Below are 22,322 nucleotides of genomic sequence, written 5' to 3'. Positions count from 1 at the left end.
ACGAATTATTTTCAGATGAATGGAAAAACTAGTAGAAGCCGACCTCGGGGAAGATCAGTTTGGATTCAGTAGAAATGCTGGAACACGTGAGGCAATACTAACCTTACGGATTATCTTAGAAGAAAGATTAAGGAAAGGCAAACCTACATTTTAGCATTTGTAGACTTAGAGAAAGCTTTTGACAATGTTGACTGGAATACTCTCTTTCAAATTCTAAAGGTGGCAGTGGTAAAATACAGGGAGCGAAAGGCTATTTACAATTTGTACAGAAACCAGATGGCAGTTATAATAGTCGAGGGACATGAAAGGGAAGCAGTTGTTGGGAAGGGAGTGAGACAGGGTTTTAGCCTCTCCCCGATGTTATTCAATCTGTATATTGAGCAAGCAGTAAAGGAAACAAAGGAAAAATTCAGAGTAGGTATTAAAATCCATGGAGAAGAAATAAAAACTTTGAGGTTCGCCGATCACATTGAAATTCTGTCAGAGACAGCAAAGGACTTGGAAGAGCAATTGAATGGAATGGTCAGTGTCTTGAAAGGAGGATATAAGATGAACATCAACAAAAGCAAAATGAGAATAATGGAATGTAGTCGGATTAAGTCGGGTGATGCTGAGGGAATTAGATTAGGAAATGAGACTCTTAAAGAAGTAAAGGAGTTTTGCTATTTGGGGAGCAAAATAACTGATGATCTCCGAAGTAGAGAGGATATAAAATGCAGATTGGCAATGGCAAGGAAAGCGTTTCTGAAGAAGAGAAGTTTGTTAACATCGAGTATAGATTTAAGTGTCAGGAAGTCGTTTGTTAAAGTATTTGTATGGAGTGTAGCCATGTATGGAAGTGAAACATGGACGATAAATAGTTTGGACAAGAAGAGAATAGAAGCTTGCGAAATGTGGTGCTACAGAAGAATGCTTAAGATTAGATGGGTATATCACATAACTAATGAGGAAGTATTAAATAGGATTGGGGAGAAGAGAAGTTTGTGGCACAACTTGACCAGAAGAAGGGTTCGGGTGGTAGGACATGTTCTGAGGCATCAAGGGATGACCAATTTAGTATTGGAGGGCAGCATGGAGGGTAAAAATCGTAGAGGGAGACCAAGAGATGAATACACTAAGGAGATTCAGAAGGATGTAGGCTGCAATAGGTAGTGGGAGACGAAGAAGCTTGCACAGGATAAAGTATCATGGAGAGCTGCATCAAACCAGTCTCAGGACTGAAGACCACAACAACAACAACATACATATTACGTGGCTTTTGGGACCACTTTCTCTAAAATTATATTACTGCTCTCTTCCCTAGCAGACCCTTTCCTGCACCCAATGATGTGTGAGCATTCAGTCTCGGAAATGTTTTTAGAAGTTGAAATTTCGTTCTGATAAAATTTGGATTTAGTTTCTCTTATAATTCTACTGTAGGCTCTCTTTGTGTCCTTATATGTGTCAATTTAGCCATAGTTTTGGTTATCTGGCAAATTTAATATGCCATTTTTAGATCTTCCCTTGATTTTATATCATCTGAGGTGGTCCATTTGTTATTAACTCCCATATTTAGACTTCTGGGTACAGTAGAGCAAGCAGTATTTATGTAATAGCTTAGTGTTGAACAAAGACACTCCTATTTCTCCTCAACAATATTTATGGAGTGTTAGTCCTGTCAGTCTTCCCTGTTTACTAATGTTTGTAGTCTACTCAAATGTTCTGGTTTTAACTGTCTGGATTCTAGGATAATTTTTTCACACATAACATTCATTCCCAATATTTGAAGGACTTGTCTGATTTATCAATGTTTGTGGGGTTTGGCAACATCTTGTTGGGCTTCAAATACCTAATTGGAGATTGTAGGCATTGATCAGATCACAGAAACTTCTTTTATGACAATTATCTTTTAATGTATCAGTATTTGGATCCCCCCTATAACTACTTAAGGGAATTCATTTATGACCTGATCTAGAAATACTTCTAGTTCTTTTAAAAGGCTTTTTATTGGTGACCTAGGTGATCTGAACAGACCCAATATGAAACATATCTCTCCCTGTAACTTTATTTCCATAACTACTGCTTTGAAAAACATTTATGAACTGTTTTCAACTGGCCGTGGAGAAAAATACTTCATCTCACTTCTTACATATGCTGTAATTCTCCCTTCCTTATGTTTGTCCCTGCAGAAATGATTAAATCCTTTAAAGTTCTCTGGACTGTAAACACACATTTCATTCTCTTTAAAGCATCATTCTAACTTAATTAAAATTTGTGCTGTCTCATTTGCTAATAATATTTCAATCTCGTCAAGTTTGCATGACACTTTCTGAACATTCTGGTACAAAATTTTTATGGTGGAAATATCTACATTAATAGTATCTATGTTACTCTTCACCCCAGCTGCAAGTACAAAAAACCCTCGTTCCTGCTGAGTGTGATCCTGTGACTCCTTCTGCATCCATCTCAAGCCTCTGCTATTACTGCTACTGCTGCTGTTGCTACCATTGTTGCAGTTGCTGCCAGTGATGATGATGTCTCTTGTGCTGCTGATTTTGGTGCAGGTGCACTGTAGCTGTGGAGTTGTTGTTTGCAGTGTTGATGATTCATCTGCTTGTCACAGCAGTACTGCTTGTGCTGAAAAAGAGTTTGCTACTGACAGAGTTGTATTTACTACTGGCTCAGCCCCTGTGTTAGGTTCTGTTGAGTCTTTGTCTGGTGAATGCAAATCTTCCTCTGCACCAGTTACAGGCTTTGCTGGCAATGTCACTGCTATTATATTGTTTGCTGGTGCACTTGGAACACTGTTCATAATCACATCTAATATTTTTTTTGCACAACATGATCTTCACATTGTGATTTCTAAGTAGACCATGCTTGGCAAAATGTTCCCTCACAACATTTGTTTTAGTGAATGTGGCATGCTGATATCTCCTACAAATCGTCTGAAACTTCTTGTTTGTTGCCACATTTTCCTGATACACACAAGAGTTTTCTATTAGATTGTGTTTGTGAGGGATACTAACAACAACAACAAAATTTGCTTGAACTTGTTTTTCAAGAACTTCTGTCACTGCCCATGTTGCAAGTCTACTTTCATTCCACTAAACATTATTTCCTCCACCAATTATGACAAACTGCCACATTTTTTTTACTAAATATCTCTTAGTTCCTAAGTACTTCACATTATAGCACACCAGGCGTCATGTTTCCCTGTCACTCTAAACTGTGTCTGCTCTTTAGCCATGATTGTGGCTAGGTCTTTCTCATGACTTGCTGATGAGATTAGTATTTCACCTTTACCTTCTTTTTATAAGTAATATTTTTAAGTTTGTGCCTGTCTTTTATTCCACATGGCTTGTACATTTGGGAGTGTTAAGTCTAGATTGCAATGTGTATGTTTGCCTATGGCTATTAAGGCTGATTAAGTCATCCTTCATGCCTCTGCAGTCCTTTTCACAGTTTTCACCATCTTCGGACAGAACTTCATACCTATGTCTTAACGGCACACTATATTTAATATCACAGGTGCCAGTGTGAAAGTATTGTTTACTTGAATTTTCTGCAGATTCTTGCTTACAGTTTATTACAGGATCTTCTAGGCATTGCATCGTGCCTTTCAACATACTAGTGTAGTTTTCAACAACATCTAAGTCATAACAGAGTTTGTCGAAGATGTTTAGCTCAGGTCCTTGTTTGCACAGTTCCAATGCTGATTCATCCTTGTAGCACACAACTCCACAGTCACAAAAATTTAAGTCAGATGTTCTCTGCATGAAACAACTTGTTGTCATACAGTCATTCATGTAGAAGAAGAAGAAAAAGTGTAACATGAGAACATCAAAGTGAAACATAGTGTTCTATTAGAACCATTGACCAGTACATTAGATACAAATACCTGTACAATAGACAGAAATTAATAACTATCAGTAACAGCACTGCTAGCTTCTTTAGACAGAAAAGAGAAATAGTTGAGGGGAAGGTTCGAAAAGCTCCCACTTTGTATAAGGAAGAAGACAGGCATAAATGGGTCAAAACACTACACGAGTAAACACTGTGCCATCTTCAGATCGGAGAAGGTAGAAGCCAATGAAAGAATGAGAAGTAAATATAAATATATAAAAAAATAAAAAAACAGCAAAAGAAAGGACCACTACAAATAAGAGGAGAATAAGAGGGACAATTATGAAGGAGAAAAATAAAGAAATTATCTAACGGAGATGATTCAAGAATGGAAAGAGAGAGTTCAAATGTTTAGAAGAATAAGGGGGTATAATGGAAAGCAAGTTTCCATCTTCGGAGTTTAGGGGAACATAATGAGTGGGAGTTTCCAAATGGTTGCTTTGTGTAGCAAACGCCCCAATCTCATGAGACATGCTCTGTGGCATACTTAGCATTTAAGTACTGTATGTCCCCTAGGCACTCTTCCCATTTGGTGGTGGTTGTCTTTGTGTCTAAATAAAGATGTGCTTTGAATGCATCATCTGGTAAGTGACATGAGTAATATTGCTTCTACATCTGTGTCTACACACATATTCTGCAAGCCACTGTATGGTGTATGGCGAAAGGTGCCTTTTACCACTACTAGTCATTTCCTTCCCTTTTCCTTTTGCAATTAGAGCAAGGGGGAAACAACTGTCTACATGCCACCATATGAATGCTAATGTCTCTTATCTGTGTGGCCCTTAAACAAAATGTATGATGGCAGCAGTAGAATCACTCTGCAGTCAGCTTCAAATGTTGTTTATGTAAACATTCTCAATAGTGTTTCAGAAATAGAGTGTCATCTTCCCTCCATTTCACAAAGTATCTACATAATACTTGCAGTTTGATAGAACCTATCACTAACAGATCTAGCACCATGTCTCTAAATTGCTGTCATGTGTTCCTTTAATCTAGCCTGGTGGGAATCCCTAACGCTCAAGCATTATTGAAGAATAAGTTGCACTAGTGTTCTATATGTGCTCTCCATTGGAGATGAGCTACTCTTTCTTAAAATTCTCCTGATAAACTGAAGTTGACCATTCAGCTTCTCCACTACCATCCTTACATTCTCATTTCATATCATATCACTTTAGAACATTACACCTACATATTTAATTGACATGACTGTGTCAAGCAGCACACTAGTAATGCCATATTGGAACATTACAGGATTGTTTTTCTACTCATCTGCATTAACTTCCATTTTTCTACATTTAGAGCAAACTAGAAATTTTGTCTGTCATCCTGTATCCTCCTACAATCACTCAATGACAGCACCTTCCTATACACCACAGCATCATCAGCAAACAGCAGCAGATTGTTGCCCACCCTGTCCATCAGACCATTAATGTGTATAGAGAATAAGAGTGGCCTAATCACGCTTCACTGGTGCACTCTTGATGTTATCCTCATCTCTGATGAACAATTGCCATTGGTGAAAATGTACTGAGTTATGTAGGATCAGAATTGTCTCAGGTCCTCGCAGCAAGAACTTTTGCTAAGGTATGAAAAAAAGTGGTGATTGTAAGCTTTGCACATCGATCTTTTTTCAGCTGCACAGATTTCTACTAATTTTGCCTGTCATCATTTAAGCATTCATTTTTGAACTGAGAGTACAATAGTCTCTGCTTCCTCAGCATATGTAGAATTTAGTTATTAATCATGGTGTGTATTTTCTGTACTTGATCCACTTACACAGCACATACTTCTCCAAAGGACCATTTACCCTCCATTTAAATATTGCCCATAATTCCTTACATCCGTCATGTTGGAACTAAATGATGTCTATTCATTGTGTAAGTGGGATGTTAACAAATTCTTACCAGCTTTTTCTAGAAAAAATATTCTCCTAACTTTCCTCCCTCTCATATCGCTATATTTGTAATTATTGGAATTCATTGCTAGCATTCTTAATTTCTACATTTAGTGCTCCTAGATTCTGAAAAATGTGCTTTGCTGATAGGTATTTATGGTTGAAAAAACAAAATCTGAGTTCCTTGTATTTCTCCATTGCCTCACATGTTCCAAAAATGTGTCATTTCATTTTGTAGAGAAACTGCTTTCAAATATAGAAACCTTTTAATTAAGAAATGCCTTAAATTTAAAATTGTTTGCTCATAATTCTCAACTAAATCTATCTCTTCTGTAATTTTACTGGAATATTTCATAATTTTTGTCATTATCTGGTCCCCTTATTTTTTGTGACTGCATTTCAGTGTCCTATAAAAGTAATTTATCAGTTATTGAATTAAAATGGCATTTTTATACAAAATAGTACCCAATATACTATATTCTTGTGTTCATAGGAGGATGAAATTAATAATTACCAGAGATTGTCAAGGCACAGTAATAGTCCAAGGTCATTATTTCTGTCATCGTAATTAAGTAAGTCTGAATTTATGTGATAACAATGGTTGTCTTTCTTGTGCTGACAGCATCATAAAGAATAAATAAGGCCATTATTTCTGTTATTGTAATTAAGTAGGTCTGAATTTGCGTGATAACAATGGTTGTCTTTCTCGTACTGACAGCATCATTAAGAATAAAGCCTTTTTTGATTTTTATCGATGCAAAGAGGACAAAAAATACTCTGTTATAATAAAGACTTCTAATATTCTTTATTACTTTTGGACCAAAGGAGGCCAATTACCAAAAAGCCGAAGCATTGAGTTGTTGATAGGTACACACAGAAAGAAAGAAAACTTACTAGCTTATGGAGAGATCCTTTTTCAAGTCGGAAGAGAGAACCAGTTTGCTGTACTATGCTACAAATATTCTGCTTTATTTCACATATACATTACATGTCTGTTTTATGCTGCTTAAAGTGTTAGTTAGCAATTTCTATATTTTTGAAAGCATGGTGTACTCCTGTGTGTCCACCAACTGCTCCTCCATCATTATTAATTATCAGTTTCAGCTGCCTGCTTATTTCCTTTGAAGTAATAGACCTAAATTATGCATACACAGCAGAGTACATTAAATTCCTACCTCAAGTGTAAAAGACATTTATTTATTAAATCTTTTTAATCACCTATAAATAATGCCACAAATGTGGGGTTATGTTTATATGACTGGAATTGGTATTTATACTGTGTAATGTTATCTTGTTCAGTTATGGATAAGTATGGAAATAAGGGCAGAAAGAAAGTTGCAACTAATGTCACATAATAGCCCATCTCTCTCAAAATGGACAAGCTTCTTGCAAGCTTCATGTGACCATCTGACAGTTGGGATTCCTGTCAGAAGTTTCTTGTTCAGGTGCTGCTGAAAGTTTTTAAACTTATACCAGGACATGTGCTCACAATCTATTGATCTTGGACTGCAACATTTCTTCCTTTATGTGTATTTATTTATTCATTTACCTGTTCAATTTTGTGGGACATCACAACTGAGAGCTACTTGGTCATGGAATAATTTATTATATAGTTTACATAATGTTGAGTAGAAAATTTATAAATAAAAAAACTAAATAATTAATGAAACATGAAAAAATTGTGAGACAGTATATGAACAAATAACACATTAGAGAGGGAAGTTCTCAGCTGCTGCAAGCAACTCCTGTACAGAAAGGAGTAGTATGCACTAGCAAACCTTTGAATTTGGATGTGACTATTTGGGGCTTATCACTTTTTTCCAGTTCTGCTGGAAGCCAGTGTTCACTAAACGATTGTTCCAATCTCTCAACAACAAATCGCATGATGGAATATATATATACAGATGCAGAAAAATTAGAATTCTGGGACACCTGAACAATGGCCTACACCTGGTTGTCAAATTTTTTTGTGCAAGAGCCATTATTAACATTGTAAGACAACACCTCAGGCCTCATAGGAAAGGGGTCGGAATAAAGTGGTCAATCAGAAATTCAGTTTTACCCAACTATGGTTACTGATAGAAGCTTACAGTTACACATTTTGAATCTACATATTACAGGGTACCACACCAAATATGAGGGGTGTTCTGTAAGTAATGCAACACAGGTTTTTCTTGGACTGTTATGGTTGAAACAATGCAGAATTTGTTGTGGGACATCACTGAATATTTCTGCTTCAGCCCCTATAGTTTCATGATGTTCTGATAGGTGGCAGCACTGTATGTTGCCTTCAAAATGGTGTCTGTGGTGGAAATGTGTTCCAAGGACATAACTGTCTGAGTTTCTTGTGACAGGAAACCAGAACATCACAGATATATATAGGTGCTTTCAAAATGTCTGTGGACACCTGGTAGTGAAAAAAGCATGGTGATTTGTTGGGTGAGGCATCTGTCATCACTGCAATAAGATCATGCAATCCTATCCAATCTTGCGTGTGTCGACTGGCCGCACACAGTTGTGATTCCTGCACTCTCATTTCAGGTGATCGACAGATCACAATCAAACAACTCACTGCTCAACTGAAGGTCTCTGTTGGTAGTGCTGATACACTCATCCATCAGTTGAGGTACTCAAAGATGTGTGCCCACTGGGTTCTTTGTCACCTAACAGAAGACCATAAAGTACAAAAAAGGACCATCTAAGCGGAATTGCTTCCATGTTACAAGACTGATGGTGTCAATTTTTTGTCGAATATCATCACAGATGGTGAGACATGGGTTCATCACTTTGAACCAGAAACAAAATGGCAATCCATGGGCTGGCGGCACACCACCTCTCCTGAGAAGAAAAAGTTAAAAAATGCACCTTCAGCTGGTAAAGTCATGTTGATGGTCTTCCAGGACTCTATTTTGTTTGGTGTCCTCCCTCATGCTGCAATGTTCAACTCTGAAGTGTATTGCACTACCCTCAGAAAATTAAACAACAGCTTTAGCATGTTCACCACCACAAAAATGCAAACAAACTTCTCCTTCTCCATGACACCGCAAGTCCTCGCACAAACCTACACACCCAGGAGGCATTCACAAAACTTCATTGGACTGTTCTTTCTCATCCACCCTAAAGCCCAGATGTCGCACCTTCTGAATTACATCTGTTTGTACCAGTGAATGATACATTCCGCTGGAAACAGTACATGGATGATGGGGAGGATTTTGGTACAGCAAAATGTCAGCCCTGACATCAAACAGTAGAGTGGTACCATGCTGGCATGCAGGCCCTCTCAGTAAGGTGACATAAGGCTGTCACATTGAAAGGAGATTATGTTGAAAAATAGGGTTTTCTAACCAGAAGAGTGGGGAATAATATGATGTATTCGAATCCTAAATAAAACCAACCAGTTTTTAAAAAAAGTGTGCATTACTTATTAAATACTCCTCATACTTTTAAGTAAAAAAGAAAATAATATATTATAACTATATACATTTTTATGAAGGCCTTTGCAACAGGGTCTCACATTTATATTTCTGAGTTATAGGCACATTACCTAGATACCTTAACATCCTGGTATCTGAAAGAATATCAAGTGGCTGCAGCAGACCATTTTCAAGTGGAATTTTGTATTGGTCCAAATTCATCCAAAGTAAATGGTTTTAAATAATGTGGTTCCATTAATTCGTAACTGTCGTAGAGAGAGAGAATGACAGATGATAGCTTTGTATATAAAAGGGTTTATAAGTCAGTTTTATTTGTTGAATTATGCTTTTTTTATTATTATTATTTAGGAGTAGCTAACTTTTATCGAGTGAACATCTTTGCCACTTTTCCTGATGAGTAGTGTGGCCACTTTGCCCAATTGAACTCCGCATCGGTATTAGCTATCCATAGAAGAATCCAACAGACTGAAATAAATAAAAGTGAACTACATTATTCAGCCAAATGACTTACTTTAAACATTGATGCCACATAAAATAATTACCTTCCATACAAGTGAGGTAACAAGAATAATATAAATGACATATTACATCAGATAACTGAAAAACAAAATAGTTTCTACTAAAAAATGATGAACAGAGCTTCCTCTATCAGTCTCACTGACGACAGTGGCAAAGTATATTAGAGCTAGTTGGACCATTTCTCAGCAGGCACCAGTGCTATTCAGAGATAAAAGTACTCAGTGGCCTCTTTTTCCCATCCTAGTCACTTTACCACACCTTTCTTTGCTTATCTTACTGTTAATTAGTAACCTCCATAAATTAGTATGTTATTTAACTGAATAATTTTTGGATGGTTCAATAAATCAGCTTTGGTTTCGCTTCTTTGTGTTTAATTTTTGTTGCTCCCAGATTTCCTTCATTTTTCAAGAGTGTCGTTCCTTTTCTTCATGGATCTACTTTCTTCCATTTGCAGACTGGCAGCACAAGACACTCTTTCCATGCCTCAGAGAAGGGCAAGGATAGTACGAGGCATGTTTTTTAAGTAAGTAGTGTTTTGAAATTAAAAAGAGATGGGCTAAGATATCTCAATAATTTTATTTTTACATTAAAGCCTGTACCTTAATCTACACACTGACGCCATTACAGTCGGTTTCTTCCTTGTTTATGTTGTGTACTGAGTCCCGCCGACTGTGAAGTAAGCAGCTGTTATAAGATTTCTTAGTGCTAAAGGCCTAAAAGTGATCAATATTCATCATGAGATCTGTGCAGTTTACAGAGAAAACATTATGAGTGATGGAATGGTAAGAAAGTGGGGCGTCCCTTGGTCATTAATGAAAGTTTGGTGCAGGAAGTGAACAATAAGGTGAGATAAAACAGACGCTTTATGATTTCTTCCTTGCAGGATGACTTTCCTAATGTTTCTCATAGTGTTTTGTATGTCATTGTGACCGAGCACTTGAATTACTGAAAATTTTGTGCACATTGGGTACCGAAAATGTTGACAGATGTGCACAAAACCAAACATTTAGACAGTGCGTTGACTTTCCTTGAGTGGTACCACAACAACGGTGATGATTTCTTAAGACAAATTGTTATGGGTGATGAAACATGGGTGGCCTACGTCACACCAGAATCAAAGCAACAGTCCATAGAAGTTGAGCAAGGGCAACATTTTCCTGCAAGAGGAGGCCTGTCCGCGTGTGGTGAATCAGACCAAAGATCTCATCACATCTTTTTGATGGGAAACTCTAGATCACGCTCTGTACAGCCCCAATCTTGTGCCCAGTGTCTACCATCCGTTACTGCACTTGAAGAAAAACCTCGGCAGTCAGCATCTTCAAGATGATGGCGAAGTCAAAACAATGGTGATGCAGTGGTTAACAAGTTAGGTGGCAGACTTCTATGAGGAGGGTATTCAAAAACTGGTACAACATTATGACAAGTGCCTCAATATTGACAGAAATTATGTAGAAAAGTAGATTAAGGTACAGGCTTTCATATAAAAATAAAGTTATTGAGATATCTTAGCACGTCTTCTTTTTAATTTCAAAATGGTACTTACTTAAAAAACATGCCTTGTACTTCATGGAGGAGTGAAGCTAGAAAAATTATTAATAATGTTGCTGAATGTTGTGAGCAAAAATAAAGAGTTGCTCCACTCTCTCTCTCTCTTAGCCAATAAGATGAACAGTGCTTTACATAGGAGAGAGCTCCAACTCTGTGAGAATAATTCAGAATATTGGTTGCAACATGCCCAAATGGGATCCTCTCTCATTGGACCCACATTTACAACTAATGTACCCCCCATTTCATTATTATTATTATTATTATTATTATTATTATTACTATTATTTATTTTAATTAATTTATTTGTTTATTTATTTATTTATGCTGACATGAAACCCTTCCAACCTGGGGTCAACCAGTGGGGGTCAATACAGACCACTTTGGGCACCACTGTTTTAAAGGCTTTCCGTGGCCTCAAAATAAACTCTGTGTGCCATATGTTGATATTATTGATAGCAGTGCATTATAAGTAAGTAATTTTTTACTCGTATTTCAGGAATGGATTTACCATTTCTCTTTATGGTCAAGGCATGGAATTGATCAAAGCCGTCGTGAATGATGATCTGGACAAGGAGGCAGCTCAAAAAGTTTGAAATCTGAAAGCAGATTAGGTAAAATATTTAAGCTACATTTCATTATCTTTTCTGTGTATTTCAGATTATGTTCTTTCAACAAATTTCAAATGTTTTTGTGCTGTCACAGAAACCTATGTCTGAGCTGATGAAAATATGAGGGCAGATCAGTTCAGAGTTGGGGCGATTTTCAACTCTCAGACTAATTTAGGTATGATTCCGAGGGATATGATCAACTTTTAAGTTGTACTGACAGCAATGGGTCCTTCATTCTTGGGAGCATGCTGGAATCCATCTTCAGAATTGCCTCCACTCTCTTTAAACAGCTATCAGTTAGTCATAATTCCTTATAATTCAAACCATCTACATTCTCATTGCTCTGACAGAAGCACATGAACAACATGCCCAGTTTTGAAGTCAATCCAAGGCTCTTCTTAAACTATAACAGCTATGAGAAAAAGTGATTGTGGAATTACATCTTCACAATCTGCCCAATGGAGATTTCTCTTGTTAGAAGCAAAATTCAAAACAGTATTCTGTTCTTGCTAAACTGGATGCAGTTGAGTTGACTGTTGATGCTTCATGCTTTGGATTATTTTGTGCATTGCATGCACACACTTCAGTTTTGTAATTCAATTCTGTGTCACTGTGCCTCTGGTTAAACATTGTGCCACTGTTATTTGTGTATTGACAAGGGTATCAAAATTCATTCTTGCACTCTATTTAGTTGCTATTTATTCACTGTTATGGAGATACTAAAACACTGTATGTATCACATGAAATCATATGAACAGTTTGTTTCACAGCTCTGTTACAGTTTTCTAAGGACTATAAAGAGCATTGAGTAGATAGAGTTTCGATAAGGAATGCGTGTCTGGAAATGTACCTCTTGGATATAAAATAAGTTTGAAGATTGGTTCACTTTCAAATCTCCTGCTTCACTCTACGCACACAGGTGAGACAATGAGCTGTGATTTGTGTGCTCTAAAGGAGCTGCTCCATGTGGCAACTCTGTGTTCATTCCACGAGGTGCATCTGCAGTACATGCTTTCATGCACACAACCCACACACCCTGGTGCATGTTCGTGGAGTACCACAGTCATCTGTCATCATGAACGTTTTAGTTTCCCGCAGAGTTGTTATAGTCAGATGAAAATGGTACGTGATGGACTAAGATGAACCAGTTAACGTTCTTGACATGCGTTGTGCAACTTGACCATTACATAATGTAACATGAAATGGGATATTTGAAAATGATCTGCTCTTCAAACTCATTCTATATCCAAATGGTTCACTTATCTAGACTTTATCTATTATGTTCCACTCTACAACCCCTAGAATCATGTAATAGGAAGCATGAAACACTCTGTATAATACGCCAATATGTTGTGCTCTTCATTCCAAAGGCTGGTTGGTTCCTTGCAGCTCTTCGTGCTAGTCTGCCCCACGCATCCCTCTTCACATCTGCACAACTTCTGCAACCTACATCCAATTTCAAAGGCTTACTATATTCAAGCCTTGATCTCCCTCCACAATTTCTGCTACCCACTCTCCTCTATTACCAAATTAACTATTTCTTGATGCCTCTGGATGGGCACAACCAATGTATCCCCTGTTTTGTCAAATTGTGCCATACGTTTCTTTTCTCCCCTTCAACTCAATACCCCTTCATTAGTTGCTCGATCAACCCATTCAGAATACTTTCATAGCATCTCATTTCAAAAGCTGTTATCATCTTGTCTGTATTGTTTATCATACTTTTTTTTTTTATTTCGATGTGAAGCTAGACTCGAAAAAGATATCTTAAGAAATGAATTCTTCATATACAGGGTGACACAGAATAACGGAAATGTTTGAAGTGAGTAGTGGCAGCCATGGGCAGGTGGCAGCATTGCGGGTTCATGACAGTTAGCGAATAAACAGTCCACCATTTCAGTAATCATGAATCAGTGGAACACACAACAGCATGAGTTAGCCATAAAAATGTTTTATGAAAACAATGATAATATGGTAGCGGTGCAGAAGGAGTTTCGACAATTTTATAATTTAGGATGTCATGATGCCATACTGTCAAACCACACAATTAATAACTTTGAAGAGAGTGGGTCTGCCCTCAAGAAGAAACCAACAGAACGATCAAGAAGTGCGCATTCTCCAACAAACACTGATGTTGTATACGAGTCTGTCTTACGGAGCCCATGGCATTCAATTCATAAGCAAGCAGCAGTGGTTGGAATGTCTCGGGAGAGTGTTCACAGAATTCTTCATCTTGATTTAAAATTTCATCCATACAAACTACAGATGGTGCTACAATTGAAGGACAAAAATTACTAGTTACGATTAGGAATCTGTCAACAAATGATAACAAGACTAAACAATGACGATGAATTTCTAAACAACTTATGGATATCAGATGAGACACATTTTCATCTCATAGGTTATCTGAATAAACAGAACTACCATCACATGGTATTATTGGACCATATTTTTCTGCAAATGAACAGGGAAACACAATAACTGCCAAGGCCGATTGTTATGTGGAGATGTTATGAACTTTCATTACACCTGGATTGAAAAACTTCCAAATGTTCAAGAAGTCTGGTTTCAACAAGACAGAGCAACATCACACTGCATGTCAATAAATAGCATATGTGTGAGAATTGTTTGGCAACTGCGTGATCTAACGGTTTGGTAACATTCCCTGGCCCCCTAGATCACCAGATTTATCCGTTTGTGATTTTTTTCTTGTGGGGCTACCTCAAGAGCAAAGTCTTCATGACTCGACCAAGAACCCTAGGTGAGTTAAAACAGAGAATTCGGAAGTAATTCACAGGATCCCAGCTGAAATGTTGCAGCAGTCAATGAGGAATCTCAACAACAGATTTCGCAAATGTATTCATACTGGAGGATGCCATCTAAAGGATGTAATTTTTTTAAAAAAATGATAAATGCCATCAGTGTTTTGTAAATGGCAAAGTTGTAAGGTTTCTATTACTATGAATGCAATTTCTTTCCTTCATCGCTTCCAGTTTTATTGGATTGTGGAAATGTTTCCATTTTTCTGTGTCACCCTGAATAAATTTATGTCAGATGTTAACATGTTACTCTTTATCTGATAAATGTTTCTTTGTTTTGCCAGTCTGCATTTTATATCTCCTGGATTTCTGCCAATGTCAGTTATTTTGCTGCTCAAATAGCAAAACTTGTCGGCTATTTTTGTGTCTCATTTCCTAATATAACCCCATCAGTATCACCTAATTTAATTTGTCTTCTGTCCATTACCCTCATTTTACTTTTGTTGAAGTTCATCTGACACTATCCATTGTGCTACCTAATCTCCCAAGTTATTTGCCATTTATAACAGAACTAAGATATCATTGATAAACCTTAAAGTATTTATTTTGATTTACTTTAGTGCTTGATCTAAACCTGAAAAATGAATGGGATGCAAACCTATACCATTTTCTTCTCCATTAATGCCTCCCATTTATGTTATTTTACTCTTGCAGCTGCAGCCTGGTTTCTGTACAAGTTGTAGATAGCTTTTCACTCCCTGTTTAGTATCCTCAATAATGCCTTGATTTCAATGAGTGGTTTCCAGTTGACATTGGAAAAGCTCTCTATATATCTGTAAATGTAAGCGTTGGGTAACAGAAGGGGTAAATGTAACAACTCAAAATTTAGATGAGACATTGAGTCATCAGTAGGCACATAATTGACAGGTACACAAAAAAGACTGAAAGTTTGCTACTGTATGCACATACACACACAGCAGGTGTGCAGGATAGGAATGTGGGAGGGAGAGACAACAAGTGCACAGGATAGAATTGTGGGAGGGAGAAGCAGTAGTTGCACAGGATAGGAATGAGACACATGGGTTGTCTAGCTGGTGGCTTGGTGCAGTGCACAATGACAACGATGTGAAGGAGTCGATTGGGAAGGGGTGACAGGACAGGGGAAGTGAAACAGTTGGCTAGAGAGTGTGGGTACAGTTGATTAGTGGAGATTGAGGCCAGTAGGATTACTGAAATGAAGTATGAGTTGCAAGGATAACTCCCATTTACATTGTTCAAAAAGTTGCTGCTGTGAGGAAGGATACAGATGGCATGGGCTGTAAAGCAGCATTGAACTTGAGCACGTTGTGCCCAGCAGTTCTGCTACTTGGAGGTCAACTCTGCTCTCTGCCACAGTTTGGGAGTGGCCAATCATCGTGGTGGACAGCTGGTTGGTGGTGATGTCCACATAAAGTGTTGAGCAGAAACTGAAGCAGAGCTAGTACATGACATTGCTGCTTTCACAGGTGTCCCTGCCTCTGATTGGACATGATAGACTATGACAAGACTAGAGTAAAATGTGCTGGGTAGGTAAATTGGGCAGGTCTTGCACCTGGGTCTTTGACGTGGGTATGGCCTCTGTGGCAAGTGGTTGGGAACTGGACTCACGTAGAGATGGACCAGGATGTTGTGCCATGATTACTTATCGCTGTGCGAATATGTGGCTCTTTAATATAACAAGGAAACACAAGGATAGGGATTTAAACAAGCAAGCATAATAAGTAGTCAGAGATGTGGACAACAACACTGTTGAATTCTTCAGTACACTATGAGAAAGAGAAACACTGACAAAATATAGTACCATTTACTTTTGTAAGGATTCATGGGAATCATTTAACAGAAAATAGAAAGTTTAATCATAATCTGAAAATAAGGTATATTCCTATTACTAGCAAGGTAGTTGACATAACAATTTTTTGCCCTGACCACTCAGCTACCATCAGCAAACAGTCCCACACTAAAAAACTATTCAGTCAATAAAATTTCAACAATGCTGTACAGAATTTTTTAAAGTAAATGATAAAGAATCAAATAATTACCTTGAAAAGTGTATAACATTCATATTTTCATGCTTATCTCCCATTTTACTCTCTTTCCTGAATATTAAAAATATATTTGAAACCAAACGAGACTTTCTTCCTGTAGAGGTAACCAGTTAGTACTTTTCAGTTGATTAATTAATTCCTTGTGCCCTCCAATGCTATTTGTTCATACAGAGTAATTTGGTTACCTGCATTGCTTTCACTTGATCCATCTGGTCATTTATTTTGTTTAATATGAGAAATGTGAATGTATTTTCCAGTGGTAGAAATGATGGCACTGCTATCTTGACAGCAATTTCTTATTTTGTGTACGAAATAATATGTCTACTTTGTATATAAATGTTGAAAAAGCACCTTATTATTATCAGATGTTTCTCTTCAGCCGGTAAGTGTCTACAAGTGAATTACACAATTGATTAATTACTTAAATGAGGCATAGACAGTATAAAAAACACCAACATACCTGAAGTCTCTACTGTGCTTTATAATGTAATACCTCCTTTAAGTGACACATTTTCTTTCACTGAGGTAAGGAGTTGCTTCAGTGTTGTGGCAGTTTGTGTGTAATGTGGAAATTATGTACTAGTCTTGAGACAACTCGTTCGTGAAGAATCTAAAACATTCTTCTCCCTTTTCCACATATTTCCTAGAGTAGAAAAGTCCTGGAAGCTACTTCCTCCTCACTCACTCACTGGAACAAGTCCCATTGTCTTGGGTAGAGTTTTATAGTCTCATCACTGGATGATAGATAGTAAGTTAATTTAATGGCTATCTCGTTGGAATAAAGCAGTGGACTCACATGCAAGCCAAGAATGTGTCCTCTATGTGCAGACAATCTTTTCCTGTATGAGGTATTGTACTTACAGCATTGAAACAGCAGTTTTGTTGAGGTTATTATTACTGAAGGGAGTAACAAAATAACAAAACTTTTCTTTTATGTTCGGGAAAGGGGGAGAATTCCTTTCTTGTTGGCAGATAGGCAGTAATGTTGGGTTCTGTAATAGGTACTTGTGCTAAAAATTGTCTTAAATCAGTCAGCTGTCAACTGTGGAGAGGTGTCAGTTAGGTTTGAAGTGCCAGTTTTTATAAGTTCTCTTTCATATGATCAGGTGTTTTTCAGTTGCGATCATATGAAAACAACACACTGATATTAACCTATATGTCTTGTTTGGGAACACAGTTGCAGAAACCATCACTCTGTTTTATAAGGTGTACAGTGAGGAAATACCGATACTCAGATTAATTTAGAAGTACTTTTCTCATTTTAAAAGTAATTAGTTTATATGATAAATATGAAACATGACTGTAATGTATGTCTATTTCCAAACAGACTTGTAGCAATAAAATTCATATTCTGTGTTTGTTTTCTGATGAAAGGGAGCCTTAAGTGTGAGTGTGTGCTGTGAATTTAAAGTGTAACCACAAATTGATTCTGAATTTTTGTCAAACATAATTACAGGTATTGAGACATACCAGGTGTTTCCTACTGAGCAAGGTGATGCAGTGATTAGCATTCTGGACTTGGATTTGGGAAGATGACAGTTCAACTCACCATCCAGTCATCCAGATCTGGGTTATCTGTGATTTCCTTCCCCATTCTGGAAACAATCTGAGCTGATTCTCTGTCTGTAATGGCATCGATATTGATGGGATATTAAACCCTAATCTTCCTTCCTGGTTCCTTTTTTCAATGTTTCTTCCAGGAAATGGTCACTCATTTATTCAGAATCAGGATTTAATTTAAATTTTCCAATGTAAATACATATTATTTGATAACTAATGTTGTATTAAAGATACTTTGTTTTATGGCTGCTGTTGCTGTATTTCATTGTAGCAAAAGGAATGTAGCATGGACACCACATGAGATGTAGCCAGCTCTAAGAGAGTCACATAATACTTCCCAATCAGCCTGTAAACTTCAGATTAGTTTCAGTGTATGAAAAAGGTAAAAGAAACAAAGGAAACCATCTACTTACCAGGCTGCTGCAGCTCAACCATCTCAGATAGAAAGCTCAATAACTTTTAAAACTAGGAATGTGAAGAAAAGAGGTTTTTTAAATAACTGTACAGGAATTGATACAGAACACTGGGGCTGTGGTCTGCCTACATACCAGAAAATAACTTGGGTGACTGAAGTGAAATAGAGAACCATTTTGCAATATATGCCTCTCTCAACTATTATGTTGCTTGGTTAATTCACACACACACACACACAGGGCTGCATTTTCCCAGCTGACTACACTAAACCAGCACAGTAGTTCAACTGATGGAGACTCCACTGAGTCCAGGAAAGTTGTTGTAGTTTAGCAATTTCAGCTGTTTCTCAGTATATACTATCTTCTCCGTGGCATGAGAATGGCAGTGGAGCAGCAGTCCTGGATTTTCCTTTGTAAACGAACATTTGAAAGTCAAATTAAACATTTCTGCTTTTGTCTTGCTACCTCAGTTTCAGTTCCAATGTCATTCATGAGTGTCTGGCACTAACTCTGGTGCTACTGAAAGCCATTATATGTATGACCAGAATTTCTTTGCCTCTTGTGAAGTGTCTTTCCATTCAGCAAATCTCTATCTACAGCCCTATGCTTTGTTTCACACTTATTGTGCAATGTGCAGTGTTTCTTACGTAAAGAAACTGTATACCAAACAGGGACCCCCTTTGTGAACTGATCTACTATGAATATATCTGTCCAGTCATTAGTCAATTAGTCCTCTAAACTTGAATCACATTTTCAACTTTTGTAGTCCTGTCTTCCTCAGTTGTATCTAATATTGCGGTATATTGATAATTTTTACTTATGGACCGTAAATGACAAAAATGTAAATTTAAATAACTAACATATGTACATATTTTAGGCCACTGGTGATGCCTTGCAGAAAATAAAGGCGAAACGCGTATGGCACTAAAATTGTGTTTTATTCAGTTGCTGTCAGACGGTCCATAAGTAAAAATTATCAATATACCGTAGTACTGAATCACATTTCTTATTCATGCTCCTGCCCAGAGCTGAATGCTTCACATTTCTACTTGAGATATGACACTACTGCCTCTTTATCTAATTTACTGGATAAGTAAATCTTTCTACTGGTCTTAGTTGCCCTTTATACTTTGCAAATCATTGTTGCTACAACTGCCTCATGTTCACCGATACCTGTTTCAATGTGGACCTCCTTAGAGAGGTCAGGTTTATTTGTAGCCATAAGATTTTTGCATTTTATGCAACCCTCAGTGCCTTCAAAAACCACGTGCAGGATTTTCATATTCTCTCACTTGCTGCATGCAAACTATTAGTCCTACAGACAAAATGAACATGACCTTTCTGTAGGAAATTTAATGTAGTTAAATTTTGTATGGGGGGATACATTTTTGCTGGAGGCCACAATTTTGGTGTTATTAAAGAAAAATGCATTTGGAGGTCACTTTTGTATGTTTCTGTTTAATAATTCAAAAACCACATGCTCTGGCAAAAACATATCCCTTTTTAAAATTAAAATACATTAAATTTCCTACAAAAAGATCCCGAGTCTGGTGGTCAACGGAAGGACCCAGTAATAAACTTATGTACATCCCTGTTACTGAGTCTTGGCCAAAAAATCTCGCATTCAGCTTCACTTTTTCTGTCAGTGGATTTGAGTTTTGTGTGTGTTGCGATGAATCCACCACTTCCGTTTCCTGTTAGGCTATCCTTGTAATCATCTAGTAAAATTTCTGCCAAAAAGGCTATGGGAGAGCATGAGTAAAAAGTGAAAGTTCTTTGATTTATTCTGTATAATGTGACTAAAAGTATGTAAATAACATTAAGACCTCAATCTAAAGTTACAGATATATGTAAAATCATGTATATTAAGTCTTGTATTATGTATGTACTATGCCTATGTCTGTGCAAATAAAGGCATATTTTTTGAGGATGTTTGGAAGTTTGTAAATGTTGTGTATAATGTATTTCAAAGTAAACTGATCGTGGCGAGTTACATTTGCACATTCTACTTATTTTAGCATTAACATCTGGTCTGGAAAATCATTTTCCATTAACTGTCGTCTAGATACTAATATAATAACTCAATATTTCAACCTTTTTCCAGTAATTGGCCAGATTGTACTACTGAGGTGTCTGAAAGTTTACGATCATGGTCGTACGAACTCAACTGTCATGGCATAACAGCACATTCTGTGGATATTATAACTACCACAGTGTGTTCTATTTAGTTTCTCCTTTCATCTGCAGAATGTATTGTGTGTGTTTCCATATATGTTACCATTTTTGTGTGTGTTTTTGCAAGTTAGATAACTCATTGAGAGGCAGGTGAACACCATAAAAATTTATCCTAAAGGGACATGAACAGTAATTTACATATTCAAATCTGATTCACTTATAACACTTTAGTTTTTTATTGATCTACAGCAGGTTTGTAAAAATTCACCTTCACAATGACAAAATATTGTTATTAAATATGATCATCACAACAACCCGCCACCACATTATGGTACACAAGTTCAGTGCTGGGTGGTTCAACTTTGGTATAACTTGCTTTTAATTTTCAAAGTATCTCTTGAAACAGCTCTTACCTGCTCTCAGGCACAAATTTACTTTCACGCTGAACACATTCACACAGTTTGGACCAGGATTTCTCTTTAACTGAAAATTGCACGTCATCTTTTGGAGAACTGCTCCATTTCAGTCTTTCTTGTGCTTAATGAATGCTTTTGTTACACAGCAGTCTACAAAGTGGAAGAGCAATCTCATCCACCATTTCTTACTTTTTCTGTCTGTAACATAGTCAGACTTCAGTCAATCAAAATTATCCATATAGTTAATACTTGAATTGTAATCTTTCAATGCAAGAGAGCAAGTGACATTGGTTATTGTTCTGTATTCCATACCTAGTATGGACACATCCGATGGTGCATGACATATAGAAATCATGTTGACTGCCCTGCTGTCCTTCCACTTATGGATAACTACTACATCATTGCTAATTGTATAATCAAATTTCCCTCTCTGAAGTTCTTTTTCCTCCTTGAGTTTTGGAATTTTTTCCTTCTGAGATTTATTGTTCCTCAAGTGTTCAGACCACTGGACTTTAGATTCTTGAACAGATCATATGATGCAAAATAATTGTCCATAAAAATATGATTCTTTCCATGAAGATCCCTACTACTGGAGACTGTGAAACATTTCCTGTATAAATATCAAATTTCAAGTTGTGTGATGATTCATCATATAATGTCCTCACTTTTTGTCCTCACTTTATAGGTTTACCTCTCATGTACTATACTGAGAGGTGATCTGCCTTTAAATTTAACTATTGATTCATCAATAGTGAGATTCTGATGTGACGAATTGAAATATCAGAATTTAATGTTCAAATTATCTAGCAATTGACATAGTTTGTATATTTTATCATAATTCTGACTTGTATATTTTATCATAATTCTGATTGTTCTGTGAAGAGCCACAGAATTATCATTGAGGTGCAAGTTATCACTAACCAACTAAATCTTTTTACTGTCATTAGTTTTGATATATAACTTTCACAAAGGTCTGGATCAGAGCTGCAGTAATCATCGTAACTACGATTCTGGTCATTCCCATGTAAAG

General features: G+C 37.0%; 1 protein-coding gene across 2 annotated transcripts in view; it reads left to right on the top strand.

Moving 5' to 3' along the window:
• Positions 1 to 20,696, top strand: part of LOC126298610 (WD repeat-containing protein 6) — a 268,743-nt gene extending 248,047 nt beyond the window's left edge. For both annotated transcript variants that reach the window (XM_049990014.1, XM_049990015.1), the window contains 2 exons: positions 11,774 to 11,888; positions 18,185 to 20,696. In XM_049990014.1, coding sequence (XP_049845971.1) covers positions 11,774 to 11,870 — 97 coding nt within the window. In that variant the 3' untranslated portion in view covers positions 11,871 to 11,888; positions 18,185 to 20,696. The remainder of the gene's footprint in view (positions 1 to 11,773; positions 11,889 to 18,184) is intronic.
• Positions 20,697 to 22,322: the final 1,626 nt, after the last annotated feature.

This window comes from Schistocerca gregaria, chromosome X (genome assembly GCF_023897955.1).
Source record: "Schistocerca gregaria isolate iqSchGreg1 chromosome X, iqSchGreg1.2, whole genome shotgun sequence".
Taxonomy (NCBI): Eukaryota; Metazoa; Arthropoda; class Insecta; order Orthoptera; family Acrididae; genus Schistocerca; species Schistocerca gregaria.
Note: the sequence above shows the minus strand (reverse complement) of the source record. Positions and strands in the feature narration are given on the sequence as shown.